General features: G+C 43.9%; 1 protein-coding gene and 1 pseudogene across 1 annotated transcript in view; one reads left to right on the forward strand and one right to left on the reverse strand.

Annotated features, from left to right (window-relative positions):
• Positions 1–2,363: 2,363 nt before the first annotated feature.
• Positions 2,364–3,627, reverse strand: LOC146672901 (uncharacterized; annotated as a pseudogene).
• A 5,932-nt stretch (positions 3,628–9,559) lies between these two features.
• Positions 9,560–14,781, forward strand: part of LOC146672902 (protein NLRC3-like) — a 43,352-nt gene continuing 38,130 nt past the window's right edge. Inside the window, exons 1-2 of the mRNA XM_085401455.1 lie at positions 9,560–9,709; positions 12,257–12,500. Of these exons, the coding sequence (XP_085257581.1) occupies positions 12,263–12,500 (238 nt within the window). The 5' untranslated portion in view covers positions 9,560–9,709; positions 12,257–12,262. The remainder of the gene's footprint in view (positions 9,710–12,256; positions 12,501–14,781) is intronic.

Below are 14,781 nucleotides of genomic sequence, written 5' to 3' on the forward strand. Positions count from 1 at the left end.
ACATCATCATTGCATTATCCAGTTTCCTCTCTAACTGGATGCTGCTGTGAACAAGAACAGCTGTGGAACCAGGGTCCTGAGTGTCATCTATGGATGAATGCAGGTCAGTGAGTACAAGGGCAAGGAGACGTCACAGACATGTTGAAATTGTGATGTGAAGACGGTGGACTGTGGTGGCCACTGCAGACTGTTGGGCTCTGTCACAATCTTCTTCAGTCTCTGTTACAGACGTGGGTTTGCTTGGACAGCCTGATAGCGACTCCCTGTCTGTCTGGAACAAAGCGTTTACATTCAAAAAGACATTTACACAAAACACCAACAACACACGTCAACATCACATGATATTATTTATTATTATCATTTATTCATATTTATTTTTCAATGAAGATGACGACCAACTGCAGCTTGAATCATTGAGACACATTAAATAAACTTTGCTCGATGACAATAAGCAGAGTTAAATCAGTCCAATAAGTGTGGAGCCCTTCCTTCAGAACGTGTCTGCGTAGGTTCTCAGTCATCCAGGTCATGTTTGTCCAAGCAGCAACCACAACCTCCCTGCACAACATTTTGCAAAGTCAAATTTGCTTATTGTGCCATCAACAGCTTACACACAGAATCTTCTTTCCAGGAGTACAAATATCTTTACTGTGAGGAAGTGACGCAGAAAATACAACGTTTCCCTCTCTGTGACAATGAAGAAGTGCTTGAGATTAAGTAGAGCGATCCTTCTTCCTTCTTCATTTCCTGCTCGCATCATCAGCTGACCTCTGGCTTCCTTGTCAAGGTCTCTCAGCATTGACTGGAACATCAAATCAGACTCACACCATCTTCTTGTAATGTGGGCATGTCTGTCAGTTGTTTGAAGAGCATCTCTGGCCTAAACACAATAGGAAGAACAACACCGCCCCAAAACAAACACTTCCAGATTAGATGAAGGGCACCATGATTGGAAATGGTAACATTAACACGTTAACTTCCTGTGTTTGGTCTGCAGTGGATGACTCGTGATTCAGGGATCTACATTTAAAAACACACATGTAAAACTGACAGCAAGGTTTTACCATCATATAGTCGACATAACTAAGCACAGCTGTTAACCTGTATGTTTGCTAACATTTGAACTCTTACTGTTGGAAATTCTATCAACAAAACACTAAATATAGTTGAATTCAATCCTACCTGAGCTGGTTGAACCAGTTTTAAATTCAAATTTTATTTATCACACACACAAAACCATACACAGTATGACAGGAGGTGAAATGCTTGTAGCTGTGCAATGCCCGACCAGTTTCATGACATACTTCCTCTTCCATCTGGGAACATAGTCTAAAGACAGGAAGCAGCTACTGTCAGCTTCCTGAATACCCAATAAGAAACAAATCAGGCCAAAGCAACAAACCTTTGGGTCTTGTTTTCAAAAGTGCATGTTTGGCAGCTTCTGTCTCTCTTTCCATCCACTGTTGGATGTCTTGTTCTGAAATAGTCACTTGGACAAACATGGGGAGAAAAGATTCACTTGCGACTACAAGCATACGGTCCATTAAAGTCGGGTTACTCGGGGACTCTTTCAGGACGGCAGAAATCTCCTCCTCAGCAGACTGGTGACCTTCTCCTCTTTGTCCCATCTCTGAAGGAGCTGCACTTCTATCAGTAGGAACTGTCAGCTCTCTCAGTTTGAATCGAAATGAGTCATTTTAACTACTAATACAGAAATATGTAGACCTAGATCCAATGACTTCCTCCTCCCATAATGCAATAGTGCATCAGTCAGAAGGTCCAGTCGATGTGATGGAGTCATCTGTTTGTGACTCGTGCAGATCTTCTGAGGAAGGAGCAGAACCTCTCCATGCCTTCTCCATCGTTCAGCCCAAACCCAGGAAGCCTTCGTGTGCTCTACATGATTTCTGATTAACACATATTTGCTGTTTACTGTACAAGAGTGTATCAAAGTATGGACTGAATAGTGTGTGCATGTGCTTAGGATGACATGTGTGTCAGTTGGTGTACATTCACCAGTTTATGTCCATAAACATGGACAGCCAGGGAAACACCTGGAGGTGTTCCTCCTGCATTTGTCTGATAAACACCAAACACAGTTTTATAAACAGAAAATGTTGTTCTTGTGTCATATAGTAAAAGAAGATACTCACATGTATATGTGAGGACAGCACACAGTGTCGTATATGAAATTCAGCTTGATGTTCTTGTCCTGGTATCTTTTCACCAGCTCACTGATGACACTGGATCTGCTCGCCTGTTTAAAACAGATCATCTCAATGGTTTCGAGTCGATAAGAGAAATAATATTTTGGGAAACATTTGGTGACATTGTTGACTGTAGGTTAGTGACTTAAGCATTGATTAACAACTCAGCGTTCTCCATGAATCATGTTCAAAAACATCAAGGGAATTTCATGACGACAGGAGGCTCCAAATACACCAGTTACACCAGTTACACCAGTTACATCTAGTTTTTTCTGCTGGTTTTGTGACTGAAGTAAATTTCCAGCTTCAGAGTTGCTGCAGTCCTAATTACAAAAGGAAATAGTAGTCCTCAATCACCCATAATAACTTTAACATGACAGAAATTTTCTTTAAAATAAAAAAAAAATAGGTGTGTGTGTGTGTGGGGGGGGGGGGCAACACTCAACATCTGCACATTCAAAAACATCTGTTTCCATCACAAATACTTCAAATGTTGTTTCTTATATAACCAGTCCATTTAAAACTATGACTTATTTAGGAGAGCGCCTCACTAGTGATGGAGCAGTGACATGAAGTTTCCTTCAACATTTCCTCAGCTCAGCTGGTTTGGAGCTCTCAGGATGAGACAGCAGATATTCCTCTACATCTTTGTCTCTTACAAACATGATGTTTCCATCCAAGCGCTCAGTAATACTTCTTCTTTTTCTTACAAGGCCAAAGTCGGCATCCATGCTCACAATCATTGTGCCATCAGTCTGAAACCAAACATCAACACTGGTTCATCCATTTCTGTCTGATGGAACCAAATCTCATGACAGGATGATTAACTTGGTTGGTAGATCATTAGATAACACCTGACAGACTGAACCCACTCCAGTGGACATAAGAGTAGAAAAGATGATCTAGTGTCAACATTGAAGGACTTTTCAGCCTGAAACATGTTTATATCCAGAAATGTGTCAAATGCTGTTAAACTGCATGATCTGCATTGTGTTGCACTGAGCAATGACACGCTGATGTCCAAACAGAATAGTTTGGCATTAAGTCATAAATCTCTAAGAACAAACCTGTGTTCACGAACATGTTTATCTCTCTTGTGTTTACTGCGTGGGTCTGTGGTCCTCTGGTAAATGTAGCTGTAAATGTTGTTTTCCTAATATACACGAGTACTGCTGCGTTCATGCATCGATGTTCTCCATGTTCTTTGCAAATAATGCAAATGTTTGTGGATGGTGCTGAGCATTTCTATGACATCTTTCAGTGAATCCCACAGGCTGAGCTCTTCTCTCTTTGCCTAACTGCTTGCTGTCTCTGAACCAAAAGAGCTCCAAGTCACATTATCCATGTTCTCAGCCAGTGGTGTGACTGGTGTGAGGACAGGTGAACCAGTCTGACTGAAGCTGGGAGGTGACGACTTCATTCGTTTAATAACAGCCCCTCTCGCTCAGTTTTTTCATTCGCTCTTGCTCAGATCTCTGCGAACCTGCTCGCAGTGTGTCGCTCAGTGTGGTTGATCATCTTCATCTTAACTTCCTGCTTCTATCATGGTTAAAGCTGATGAATCCTGTGGACATCAAACACTGATGGTGTTACTGGAGCTGAGTGAAGTTTGATGGCTTTATTATCCAGGCTGTGACACATGGCAGCTGTCAGAGCAGAACACAGGAAGTCAGCAGGTGTGTTTGAATTCAGCTTCTGCTTCCTCTGAAGGTCCATGACATCACAGCGAGGCCACGAAGGCCGTCCAGACTCCCAGGCTCCCACAAACCTGTCCTCCTTCTCCCTGGATTTGAAGCACAGGTAGGCCCACCCTATCCCAAGATGCATTGCAGCATAGTGGTGGAACATATATTTTGGGTCCAGAGATGGAGCAGCGCTCTCTCTGAGTCTTTGAGGCTGTTTCCGTTTGAATCTGGCTTCAGTCTAAGGCTACGTCCACACGTACACGGGTATTTTTTAAAACGGAGATTTTCCGTTTTAAAAAATAATCCGTCCACACATAAAGGCAGAAATGAAGGAAAACGCTGCTATGAACATGCCACAGCAACAGGTGGCGATATATTCCTAACCGTGCAGAAATGTTGGCCAATCTAGAAGCCTCGGTGGGAAAAAGTAAACAAAGCTGGGGCATAGAAGCAGAACCGAGTCGTATGTGTGGACGGACAGTAACTGTGTGTATATGTAAGCATTTAAACACTGCAGAGAGTAGAATTAACAGTATTGTAGAAATTCATTTCACCGAAACAATAACGTGGCGCACAGTGTGACGTCAAAAAAGGCGCACACCTTTGACGCTGCGTTTTCTCCGTTTTTCTCGTCCACACATAAATGACAGGTGAGGCTGTGTGTGACTGCAACTAGTCTGTGACCTTTGACCTCCACACATGAACACACACACACCTGTCAGCTCCTGTACGTCCAATCAGCCTGAATGACATCATCAACCAGTAGCTGATTGGCTGTTAGGTGGTGAGGTGGAGGTGATGCTGTAGCCAGGTCCAGCCAACAGCAGCGTTAGGATGCATGAGCTACTGTTTCCATGGACACAACCCCTGATGTTTCAAAATAAAAGCACAGTCAGAGTAAAACCAAAGCTGCGTTATTGTTTCAGTTAAATTATTATAAGTTATTTATTGTTATCAGATTACAAACTGAAATCATTCGTCAGTTTATTACTATTATGATATGAAATTAATGTCTGATGACATGATGGTGAGCTGAGGTGTTGCCATGGTAACAGGCTGTTTATGTGATGGTCACGGGTGGAGAAGCAGCTGAGGCTGCTGATGATGGTGGACTTGGGGACTGGGACTATTGGTGATGATGTCAGGCAGTGAGGGACAGTGGCTTGTGACAGGGAGAGGTTGAATCCTCTGGTGAACACAGGAGTCAGCTGGTCGGCGCAGGCTTAAGTTTCTCTGCTAATGAGATGTCCATATATCCGTATTTATCCCATTGCCTTTGTAATTGGTGATGTATTTCAGGCCTTTTCTGGAGTTGTTATCAGTTATTTATTACACAGTGTCATACAAACAGCAGAACAGTACATGTAAAAGCAGAAATAACATTAAAAGCAAGCAAAACAAACAAAAAGCATAGAAACCCCAGGGTGAAGAGCATTAAAGCACAGACAGAAACACACACAAATTACAGACAGGAAAGAAGCAGTAGAAAGAAGAGCCCCAATGCATATCGGACTCATCTTATCGGACAAGGATCCCTCCTCCCGTTTTTAGGTATCCTTTCATTCGCTATTTTTCCCTTTTCATCTTCCACTTATGATATATACGACCATGCAACATAACTTCTTGCAAACCAATCTCTCCTCCATCACTGCATTGGGTCCCTTTGTCAGCTTAATGGCCAAAGTGAGTCTGAAAGTCTACAGAAAAGCAGTTAATCAGTTAATCCCGCTAACACTTTTGTTGGGCGCGCATGCTAGACATAAGCTGCTATCCATGCTGAGTATGGGTTTACTTCTTTCTGGTGTTTGAGGCAAGGGCCAGACCTTCAGGTGCCTGCGCTGCAGAGACAAGGTGGGTTATGCTGATTTTGTGAAAATAGGCCATCACAGTGATGTGGCAGGACCATCTCATGCAGAAAGAGTGAACATTGAAAACCAGCCCTCTGTAACACATGTCTGTGCATCTCACAGCCAGGCTCATCCCAAATATGGAGACTCCAGAAACAGTGAGTGCACATGTAACTCACTCACATTTCTTGCTTTCCTTCATGAGAATGAAAACATGACTACAGCTGACCTTCATCTGGTCTTGGATAAAGGTGATGTGATGTACAAAGAGGCCAGGAAAAGATTCCCTGACAGTATTCATTTGGCAACCGATGAGCTGCCAGACAAAGTTGATGCTTGTAGGTTTCCCGGTATGGGGCATTTGGAGAACCTCCAGAGGAAGCAGTAGATACCTTTCTCAGCTTAGAAGCTGGACTGAGCTGCCTGTTGTCAGATGTGCAGTATGCCTTGCTGATCATGAGTGGATTGTGTATCGCAGTGTTCAGATCCACATTAGGCAAATATAGTTTCTTTGATCCACACTCCAGAACAGCCAGTGGTCTTCCTCTACCACTACGGTCACGTAATCGTGTTACAGCTGTGATGATGAATTTCACGCCCCTGAGTGACATGATTAAGAGCCTCCAAGATTCTTAGCAAATGATGGAGATCTCTCTTGCTGCAGTGCTTCTGCCTCCATTTAATAGGCGGGTTCTCCAGCTGGAACCAGTCACTTTGGAGCTGTATAACCACGCACCGATCGCAGCATGGATTGGTCAATTAACATAAACAATTGCACAAAAAAAAAACACATAAAATGCAAGTTTATAACAAAGGTAACACAGCAACTCTCAGTTAGAATGGACATACTTTATTAGATACAGTCAGGAGGAGAAATTTGGGAAGATTTCTGTCAATGGAAAATTGTATTTAGTAGTCAGTATAATCTTTTAGTGATATAAGTTTGCATATGGTAGAATGCTGCATGTAATCATTTGTGTGTAGAAGTATATAGTTGGTGGCACATTGAAGGAATGTCTCATCCTAGGAGGTCTGTAACACTCTAGGGTGTTCACCCCCACATCCTGGGAGCATGAGAGAGGTCGTACCTTGTCTTATTGTTTTACGGTAGGATTAACGTCTTAACGGCTACCAAGACTGGCAATTGGGACATGGAATGTCACCTCTCTGGCGGGCAAGGAGCCTGAGTTAGTGCGTGAGGTTAAGAGGTACCGGCTAGATATAGTCAGGCGCACCTCAACGCATGGCTTGGGCTCTGGACCCAGTCTCCTGGAGAGGGGCTGGACTCTGTCTGAGTTGCCCCTGGTGAGAGGCGGCGGGCTGGTGTGGGTATCTTGGTATCGCCTCGGCTTGCTGCCTGTACGTTGGGGTTCTTCTCGGTGGATGAGAGGGTTTGTTCCCTGCGCCTTCAGGTAACAGGGAATGAGTCCTGATTGTCATCTGTGCTTACGCGCCGAGGAGCAGTTCAGAGTACCCAGCACCAGCTGGGGTGCTGGAAGGGTGCTTCGCCTTGAGACTCTGTCGTCCTACTGGGAAACTTCAATGCTCACGTGTGTGACAGCGAGACCTGGAGGGGCGTGATTGGGAGGAACGTCCTCCTTAATCTGAACCTGAACGGTGTTTTGTTATTGGACTTCTGTGCAAACCTCAGTTTGGTGATAACGAACACCATATTCGAACATGTCAAGCAGCAGGAATGATGATCAACACCTCCAAATCTGAGGCCTTGGTTCTCAGCCGGAAAAGGGTGGAGTGCCCACTCCGGGTCAGGGACGAGTTCCTGCCCCAAGTGGAGGAGTTCAAGTATCTCTGGGTCTTGTTCAGGAGTGATGGGAGAAGGGAGCGGGAGATCGACAGACGGATTGGTGCTGCAGCTGCAGCGATGCGGACGCTGCACCGGTCCATCGTGGTGAAGAGGGAGCTGAGCATAAAAGCAAAGCTCTCAATTTAGTGGTCAATCTTTGTCCCTACCCTCAGGTCACAAGCTGTGGGTAGTGCCCGAAAGAATGAAATCGCCGATACAAGCGGCGGAAATGCGCTTCCTCTAAAGGGTGAGCCAGTTGAAGTAGTTTGGGCATCTGACAAGAGTTCCTCCTGGGCGCCCCCAGGGCAGATCTAGGACACGCTGGAGAGATTATATCTCTCAGCTGGCCTGGGAACGCCTTGGTGTTCCCCCAGATAAACTGGAGGAGGTGGCTAGGGAGAGGGAGGTCTGGGGTTTTCTGCTTAGGCTGCTGCCCCTGCTACCTGGCCCTGGTTAAAGCAGAAGAAGATTGATGGATGGATGAATGTATGGATACTTCACACCTCTGGTGTGCAGCTACCCTTAACAGTTTTGAGTGTGTCTAGAGGACTGTAGGATGATAACGACCGTGTCGGCAATGCACACACATAATCCTGAATCAGAGGAACAGTATTGGAAACTGATAAAAACATGAACTCAACTTATTAAACGTTAATATTTACCAGTTACCATCACTCATGTGTGGTTTTATTGATGTCTGTGGTTCTCAGTCACCCAGGTCATGGTGATCTCAGGAGCTTGGAAGGAAAAGACTGAACGTCATTAATTTTTGTCTGAGAAGCTTCTTCATTTCTGAGAACATTTGGTGGAGAGTTCCAGATTTTTAAGGCCTGTTGGGAGTGTCCCTAAGAGGGTTGTGGAGCCACTATTGATCCTCTGCCTAATCACACGGGCCCAGGGGTGAAAACGGGTGTGTCATTGTCAGCAGAGCTTTCTAATATTTATATTCTATCCTGGCACAGTTGGTGTGGAGCACTCAAAATTTCATTGTATTTGTAAATGACGATAAAAAGCTATTTTACTCTATTCTTTTCTTTCTCAGATCTTTAAGGACACACTGCACACCATTTTGAGACATGCCAAGTTTTCAGCTAATCACCTTTTTGCACCAACAAGTTGACTTCTTTCAGTTTGAGCAAGCCACGTAGTCTGAAAGGAGCCTGAGGAGTGATACTTGACTGTCACTCATGCAGGGGTTAAAGCTGAGAAGCCTGGAGCTGTAACTGAACATTCCTCTGCTCATTCAGGTTTTGCAGAAACTCCCAGGATAGATAAAGAAGAATGGAAATATGTTTTAAACTATGGACAAAGTAACCCTGACACCTTTGAAAAGTCCGAATTAAAATGTGTTTAATTCAGTTTTGAAGTTAAACTCTTGGTTTGTGTTAGTCTTTTTACAGATCTGTTAAATAACATGTTGTTGTTGCTTCACAAAGAGCAGGGGCGCTGCCAACTGAAACTGTGTTGCAGGCGGTTTCTAGTATTTCTAGTCTGAAAATTTCCTTGGAAGACTGAAAGCAGGAAACACAACCACATCAATCATCATCAAACAAAGCAGCTTTATTTCACCAGTGATTAAAGATTAAAAAGCGAGATAATGCAGATTTTAATGAGCAGATCAGGACCAACCTGTTCAGACCTGTGTTCATATACAACTGTCATGTTTTATATCTTTATCATTTCTGTCTGAGGCCCTGACCTCATTTTTCTTTCTTTGGTATGTTGTGCTGATTCTTTCATTATTTATCCAATAAGTATTTTTACGATGGTGGGGTTTTCTTTTTGGCTTTGCTTCACCACATTTATACAAACACTAACTCAGTGGTGGTGCAGTACTTGTACCACAACAGATCCCAAGTGCTGGATTTTGGATGTCTTCTTCCAGTGTTTGTTCACAAGTGTTTTATGAAACAGTTTTAAGTGTGTAAGTGACACTGTCCCTCCCTTTAACTGGAAACACAAACAGATCAAACCAGCTTGTTCCAAGAAGTCAACATTCAGGTTTTAGAGGCTGAGGTGGAGCCAGCTGTGCTCGACAGGAAGTTCTGAGACTTATTGTGTCAGTGTTTGCCGGTGAGGTGATCCAGCTCAGGTGAAGTGAAGTCTTCAGCTCCACTCTGTGAACTCTTGGATCTGTGAGGAGAACCAGGGCTCAGCGTCACTGCTGTAAGTCTCTCTGATCATTCAGCTTTCAATTGTCTAGGAAAGTGTTTCTGTTCAACAGGCAGCAAACATTTTCTCCTTGTTACTGCTCACTGACATCTCAGACTGCTCACGCTTTATCAGAACCACTGCAGCTCTCAGACATCACATTCTAAAAACACATATAAGACAAATGCATCATAAGATTTGTGTTTGTGGAGAATTTGTCCTGATCTTTACACCTTCACCTCACCTTCTTTACACCTTGAAGGTTTTACAGAGGACTTTGTACATATTTGTAATATACTATAATGTACTTCAATTCACACAGAGCAATTCTTTCTAACCTCTCAGAGCACTTTGATCACAGTCCACATTCATACAGTACAGCACTTTATCCTGAACACTTTGAGCACTCATCTCGCTCACATCAGCAGCCAGTTTAGACTCACCAGTTAACCGAAATCCACACAGCTTCTCCCTCTGGTACAGTGTGTGATATATTACACCTCCGTTTCTCTACAGGGCACTGTGAGGCCATTAATCACTGCTGCTGATGTTTGCTGCCTGTCTCTATCAGAAATGTTTAGATGATGGTTCAAAAGCAGAATAAAAATTGAGACGTCATGTAGAGTTGAAATTGTATATGACATGATCTTTTAATGAGTGACTTATGTATATACACTCAACAAAAATATAAACGCAACACCTTTGTTACTGCTCCCATTCCCCATGGGATGGACGTAGAGACCTAAAATTCATTCCAGATACACAATATAACCATCCCTCCCAAACAGTGGTCACAAATCAGTCCAAATGTGTGGTAGTGGGCACATCTGCTATATTGAGATAATCCATCCCACCTCACAGGTGTGCCACATCAGGATGCTGATCTGACATCATGAGTAGTGCACAGGTGTACTTCAGACTGCCCACAACAAAAGGCCACCCTAGAATGTGCAGTTTTTTGCACTATTGGGGGTCTGGGGACCCAGAACCGGTCAGTATCTGGTGTGACCACCATTTGCCTCATGCAGTGCAACACATCGTCGCATGGAGTCTATCAGATTGTCAATTGTGGCCTGTGGAATGTTGGTCCACTCCACTTCAATGGCTGTGCGAGGTTGTTGGATATTCGTGGGAACTGGTACACGCTGTCGTATACGCCGGTCAAGCACATCCCGAACATGCTCAATGGGTGACATGTCCGGTGAGTATGCTGGCCATGCAAGAACTGGGACATTCTCAGCTGCCATCTGCCCTGAACAATGTGAACCATGATTCATCCGTGAAGCGCACACCTCTCCAACGTGCCAGACGCCATCGAATGTGAGCATTTGCCCACACAAGTCTGTTACGGCGACGAGCTGGAGTCAGGTCAAGACCCCGATGAGGACGACGGGCATGCAGTTGATCGTCCCTGAGACGGTTTCTGACAGTTTGTGCAGAAATTGTTTGGTTGTGCAAACCAATTGTTCCAGCAGCTGTCTGGGTGGCTGGTCTCAGACGATCTTGGAGGTGAACCTGCTGGATGTGGAGGTCCTGGGCTGGTGTGGTTACACGAGGTCTGCGGTTGTGAGGCCGGTTGGATGTGCTGCCATATTCTCTGAAACGCCTGTGGAGACGGCTTATGGTTGAGAAATGAACATTCAATGCACGGGCGACAGATCTGGTTGACATTCCTGCTGTCAGCATGCCAGTTGCACGCTCCCTCATTGCTTGTGGCATCTGTGGCATTTTGCTGTGAGACAAAACTGCACATTCCTGGGTGGCCTTTTGTTGTGGGCAGTCTGAGGTACACCTGTGCACTACTCATGATGTCAGATCAGCATCCTGATGTGGCACACCTGTGAGGTGGGATGGATTATCTCAATATAGCAGATGTGCCCACTACCACACATTTGGACTGATTTGTGACCACTGTTTGGGAGGGATGGTTATATTGTGTATCTGGAATGAATTTTAGGTCTCTACGTCCATCCCATGGGGAATGGGAGCAGTAACAAAGGTGTTGCGTTTATATTTTTGTTGAGTGTATATATATATATATGTATATATTGTGCTATTCTTAGTTAGCGTATTGTCTGTCTTGTCTTAATGTTTGGTTTATGTTGGTTTATAATGGAGCACTGTAACAAAAAAATAATTTCCCCCAGGGATCAATAAAGTATTCTGATTCTGATTCTGATTCTGATCTACAAGCATAAACTTTACAATCGTGTAAAATTATTGTTGTGCTGAGGACTCATGCGGGCATGCTACTCCATACACAAATACGAAGCAACCTGTCAGCACGTAAAACTATTTTATGATAACAACAAAAACAAATAGAGGGCCATTTTTTTATAATAGTTTTTTTTGTGTGATTGTTTCCAGGGTCCTGACAGAGACCATTGTATCTTCCTGCTGTGTTAAAATATGATGGTGAACTGAGGATTAAAAACACAGGGTCATAAATCACATATCAGAAACAGACCAGGGTGTAATGTGTGAAAACTGTTGATGAGTCACATGGGACACACTATTCCATGTTGGCCTTTGCATTGAAAATGTCCTCTCCTGTTTTTATAGAGAAAGATGGAGACGTCTGTAGATGAACAGCTGCTGGATATTTTGGAGGAGTTGGGTCAGGAGAAGCTGAAAGCCTTCCACAGGTGTCTTCAGGATCCTCAGGTACTTGGTGGTTTTCCAGCCATCAAACAGTCCCAACTGGAGACAGCAGATGAACTGGAGACAGTGGATTTGATCATGGAGACATATACTGATGATGTGATGAAGGTCACCAACTTGATTATAAAGAAGATAAGAGAAACAGGTACCACAACATCTCCAACAGTAATAAAATACAGCAGTGCCAGTCTTTATAAAACCTTTTTCTTTCTTACTTTTGTTCCACACTATTGATGCCTCCTATTTGAAATTCGTAGGAATAACAGTGGTTACAGTTGAGTAACATTACATGGAAATTGATGTAACTGGACCCAAATACTCGGAGTAATAATGTGTAAATAAAGAGATGTCCACGAGGTAAAAGCAGTTAGTAAGAGTATCGTAATACTTGGGTAACAATATGATAACCTGTGTGAAATAGGGAAATAATGTCTGTGAGTTTGTATCTTTACATGTTTATACAGTTTTACTTGGAATAATCTCATTACAATAATAAGGTGCTACTGGCTGATGTTTTAGCATGTTTGTATATTGTTACCATATAATACATAATGCAATAATACAGAATGTAACTGTTGTGTTTAAAACTTTTGATTATTACATAGAAACACACATGGTAGTTTCTCTGTAATAAGCAGGATTGATGCAAAATCCAAATTGCCTGTTTCCAGTCAATAACATATAATTAACTATTAAAGCAAACAAGACAGTGGAAAGTACCAAAAAGGGTGACCAAAAAACAAGGGGGGGGGGACAACCCACCCCTCCCTCCCCACACCATTCCCTTATCCCAGAGTGCTATCAGCTTGTTTTAACCTATGGTGAAGATCACATAAACTCTCTTTTGTTCATAATTTCCAGATACTCAATGAGTGGCCTCCAAATCTGATCCAAGTCGTCCAGTTTGTCATTTATAATAGGCAGATCCTTTCCAGATTAAGAGTATCTGTCAGTCCTGAAATCAAGGTTTTCAGAGAGGGCACTTCCTATCCCCTCCATAGCAGGAAAATCAGTCTCTTTGCAAACATTAGGCCATAGGACAGGAGGGAAGTCTGTGCACGCTTAAGTTTTTTAGATTGTTCCGACAGTCCAATAAGAATCAAAATGGGGTCAGGGTCTAATTGCACATCAAAAAGTTTGGAAAAAAAGAAACCCCAAAACATTGTAACTTGGTACACATTACAACACTTTTAAGCAGATCAGCTTCTGCACATTGACATTTATCACAAATTGGTGACGTTTCAGGAAATATCTCATGTAATCTTGTCTTTGAGTAGTGCAATTTGTGAATAATTTTAAACTGAATTAACCTTTGTTGCGCGTTGATAGAGCAGGAATTAACATAATGTAGCCCTTTAGCCCAGATATCATTCTGAATTTCCGAGCCTCTTACCTTTTCCCAAGCTGATTTTATTTTACCCGTATCCTTCTGTCACAGTGACTGTAATATCTCATATATAAAACCAACAGCATGCTTTTCTTTTATACAATCCACCAGGCATTGATCAAGCTTACCTGCAGTTGCAGACTCAAATTTTTGGAGTTGGGACCTTGCATAACTCATTATTTGAAGGTATCTAAAGAAATCAGAGGCTAATAAGTTGTACTTCTCCTTAAGCTGTTGAAATGAAGTGAAGAACCCCTGGAAATACAGGTGTACCACATTTTGCAACCACATTTCCTTTCAGCAATCAAATGTCCCATCTAAAATGGAGGGTGTAAATGCAGGATTAGCTGTAATAGGTGTCAAAATAGGTGTCAGAACGGTTCGCAGCCGAGTGTGAAGCAGCGGGAATGAGGATCAGCACCTCCAAATCTGAGGCCATGGTTCTCAGCCGGAAAAGGGTGGAGTGCCCACTCCGGGTCGGGGATGAGTTCCTGCCCCAAGTGGAGGAGTTCAAGTATCTCGGGGTCTTGTTCGCGAGTGATGGGAGAAGGGAGCCGGAGATCGACAGACGGATTGGGGCTGCAGCTGCAGTAATGCGGACGCTGCACCGGTCCGTCGTGGTGAAGAGGGAGCTGAGTGTAAAAGCGAAGCTCTCAATTTACCGGTCGATCTACGTCCCTACCCTCACCTATGGCCACGAGCTTTGGGTAGTGACCGAAAGAACGAGATCGCGGATACAAGCGGCAGAAATGAGCTTCCTCCGAAGGGTGGCTGGCCTCTCCCTTAGAGATAGGGTGAGAAGTTCGGCCATCCGGGAGGGGCTCAGAGTAGAGCAGCTGCTGCTCCACATCGAAAGGAGCCAGCTGAGGTGGTTCGGGCATCTGACAAGGATGCCCCCTGGGCGCCTCCTGGGTGAGGTGTTCCAGGCATGTCCCACCGGGAGGAGGCCCCGGGGCAGACCCAGGACACGCTGGAGAGATTATATCTCTCGGCTGGCCTGGGAACGCCTTGGTGTTCCCCCGGATAAGCTGGAGGAGGT

Source organism: Rhamphochromis longiceps, linkage group LG3 (genome assembly GCF_057381845.1).
Source record: "Rhamphochromis longiceps isolate RC_006_pf linkage group LG3, R_longiceps_female_GT1.1, whole genome shotgun sequence".
Classification (NCBI taxonomy): Eukaryota; Metazoa; Chordata; class Actinopteri; order Cichliformes; family Cichlidae; genus Rhamphochromis; species Rhamphochromis longiceps.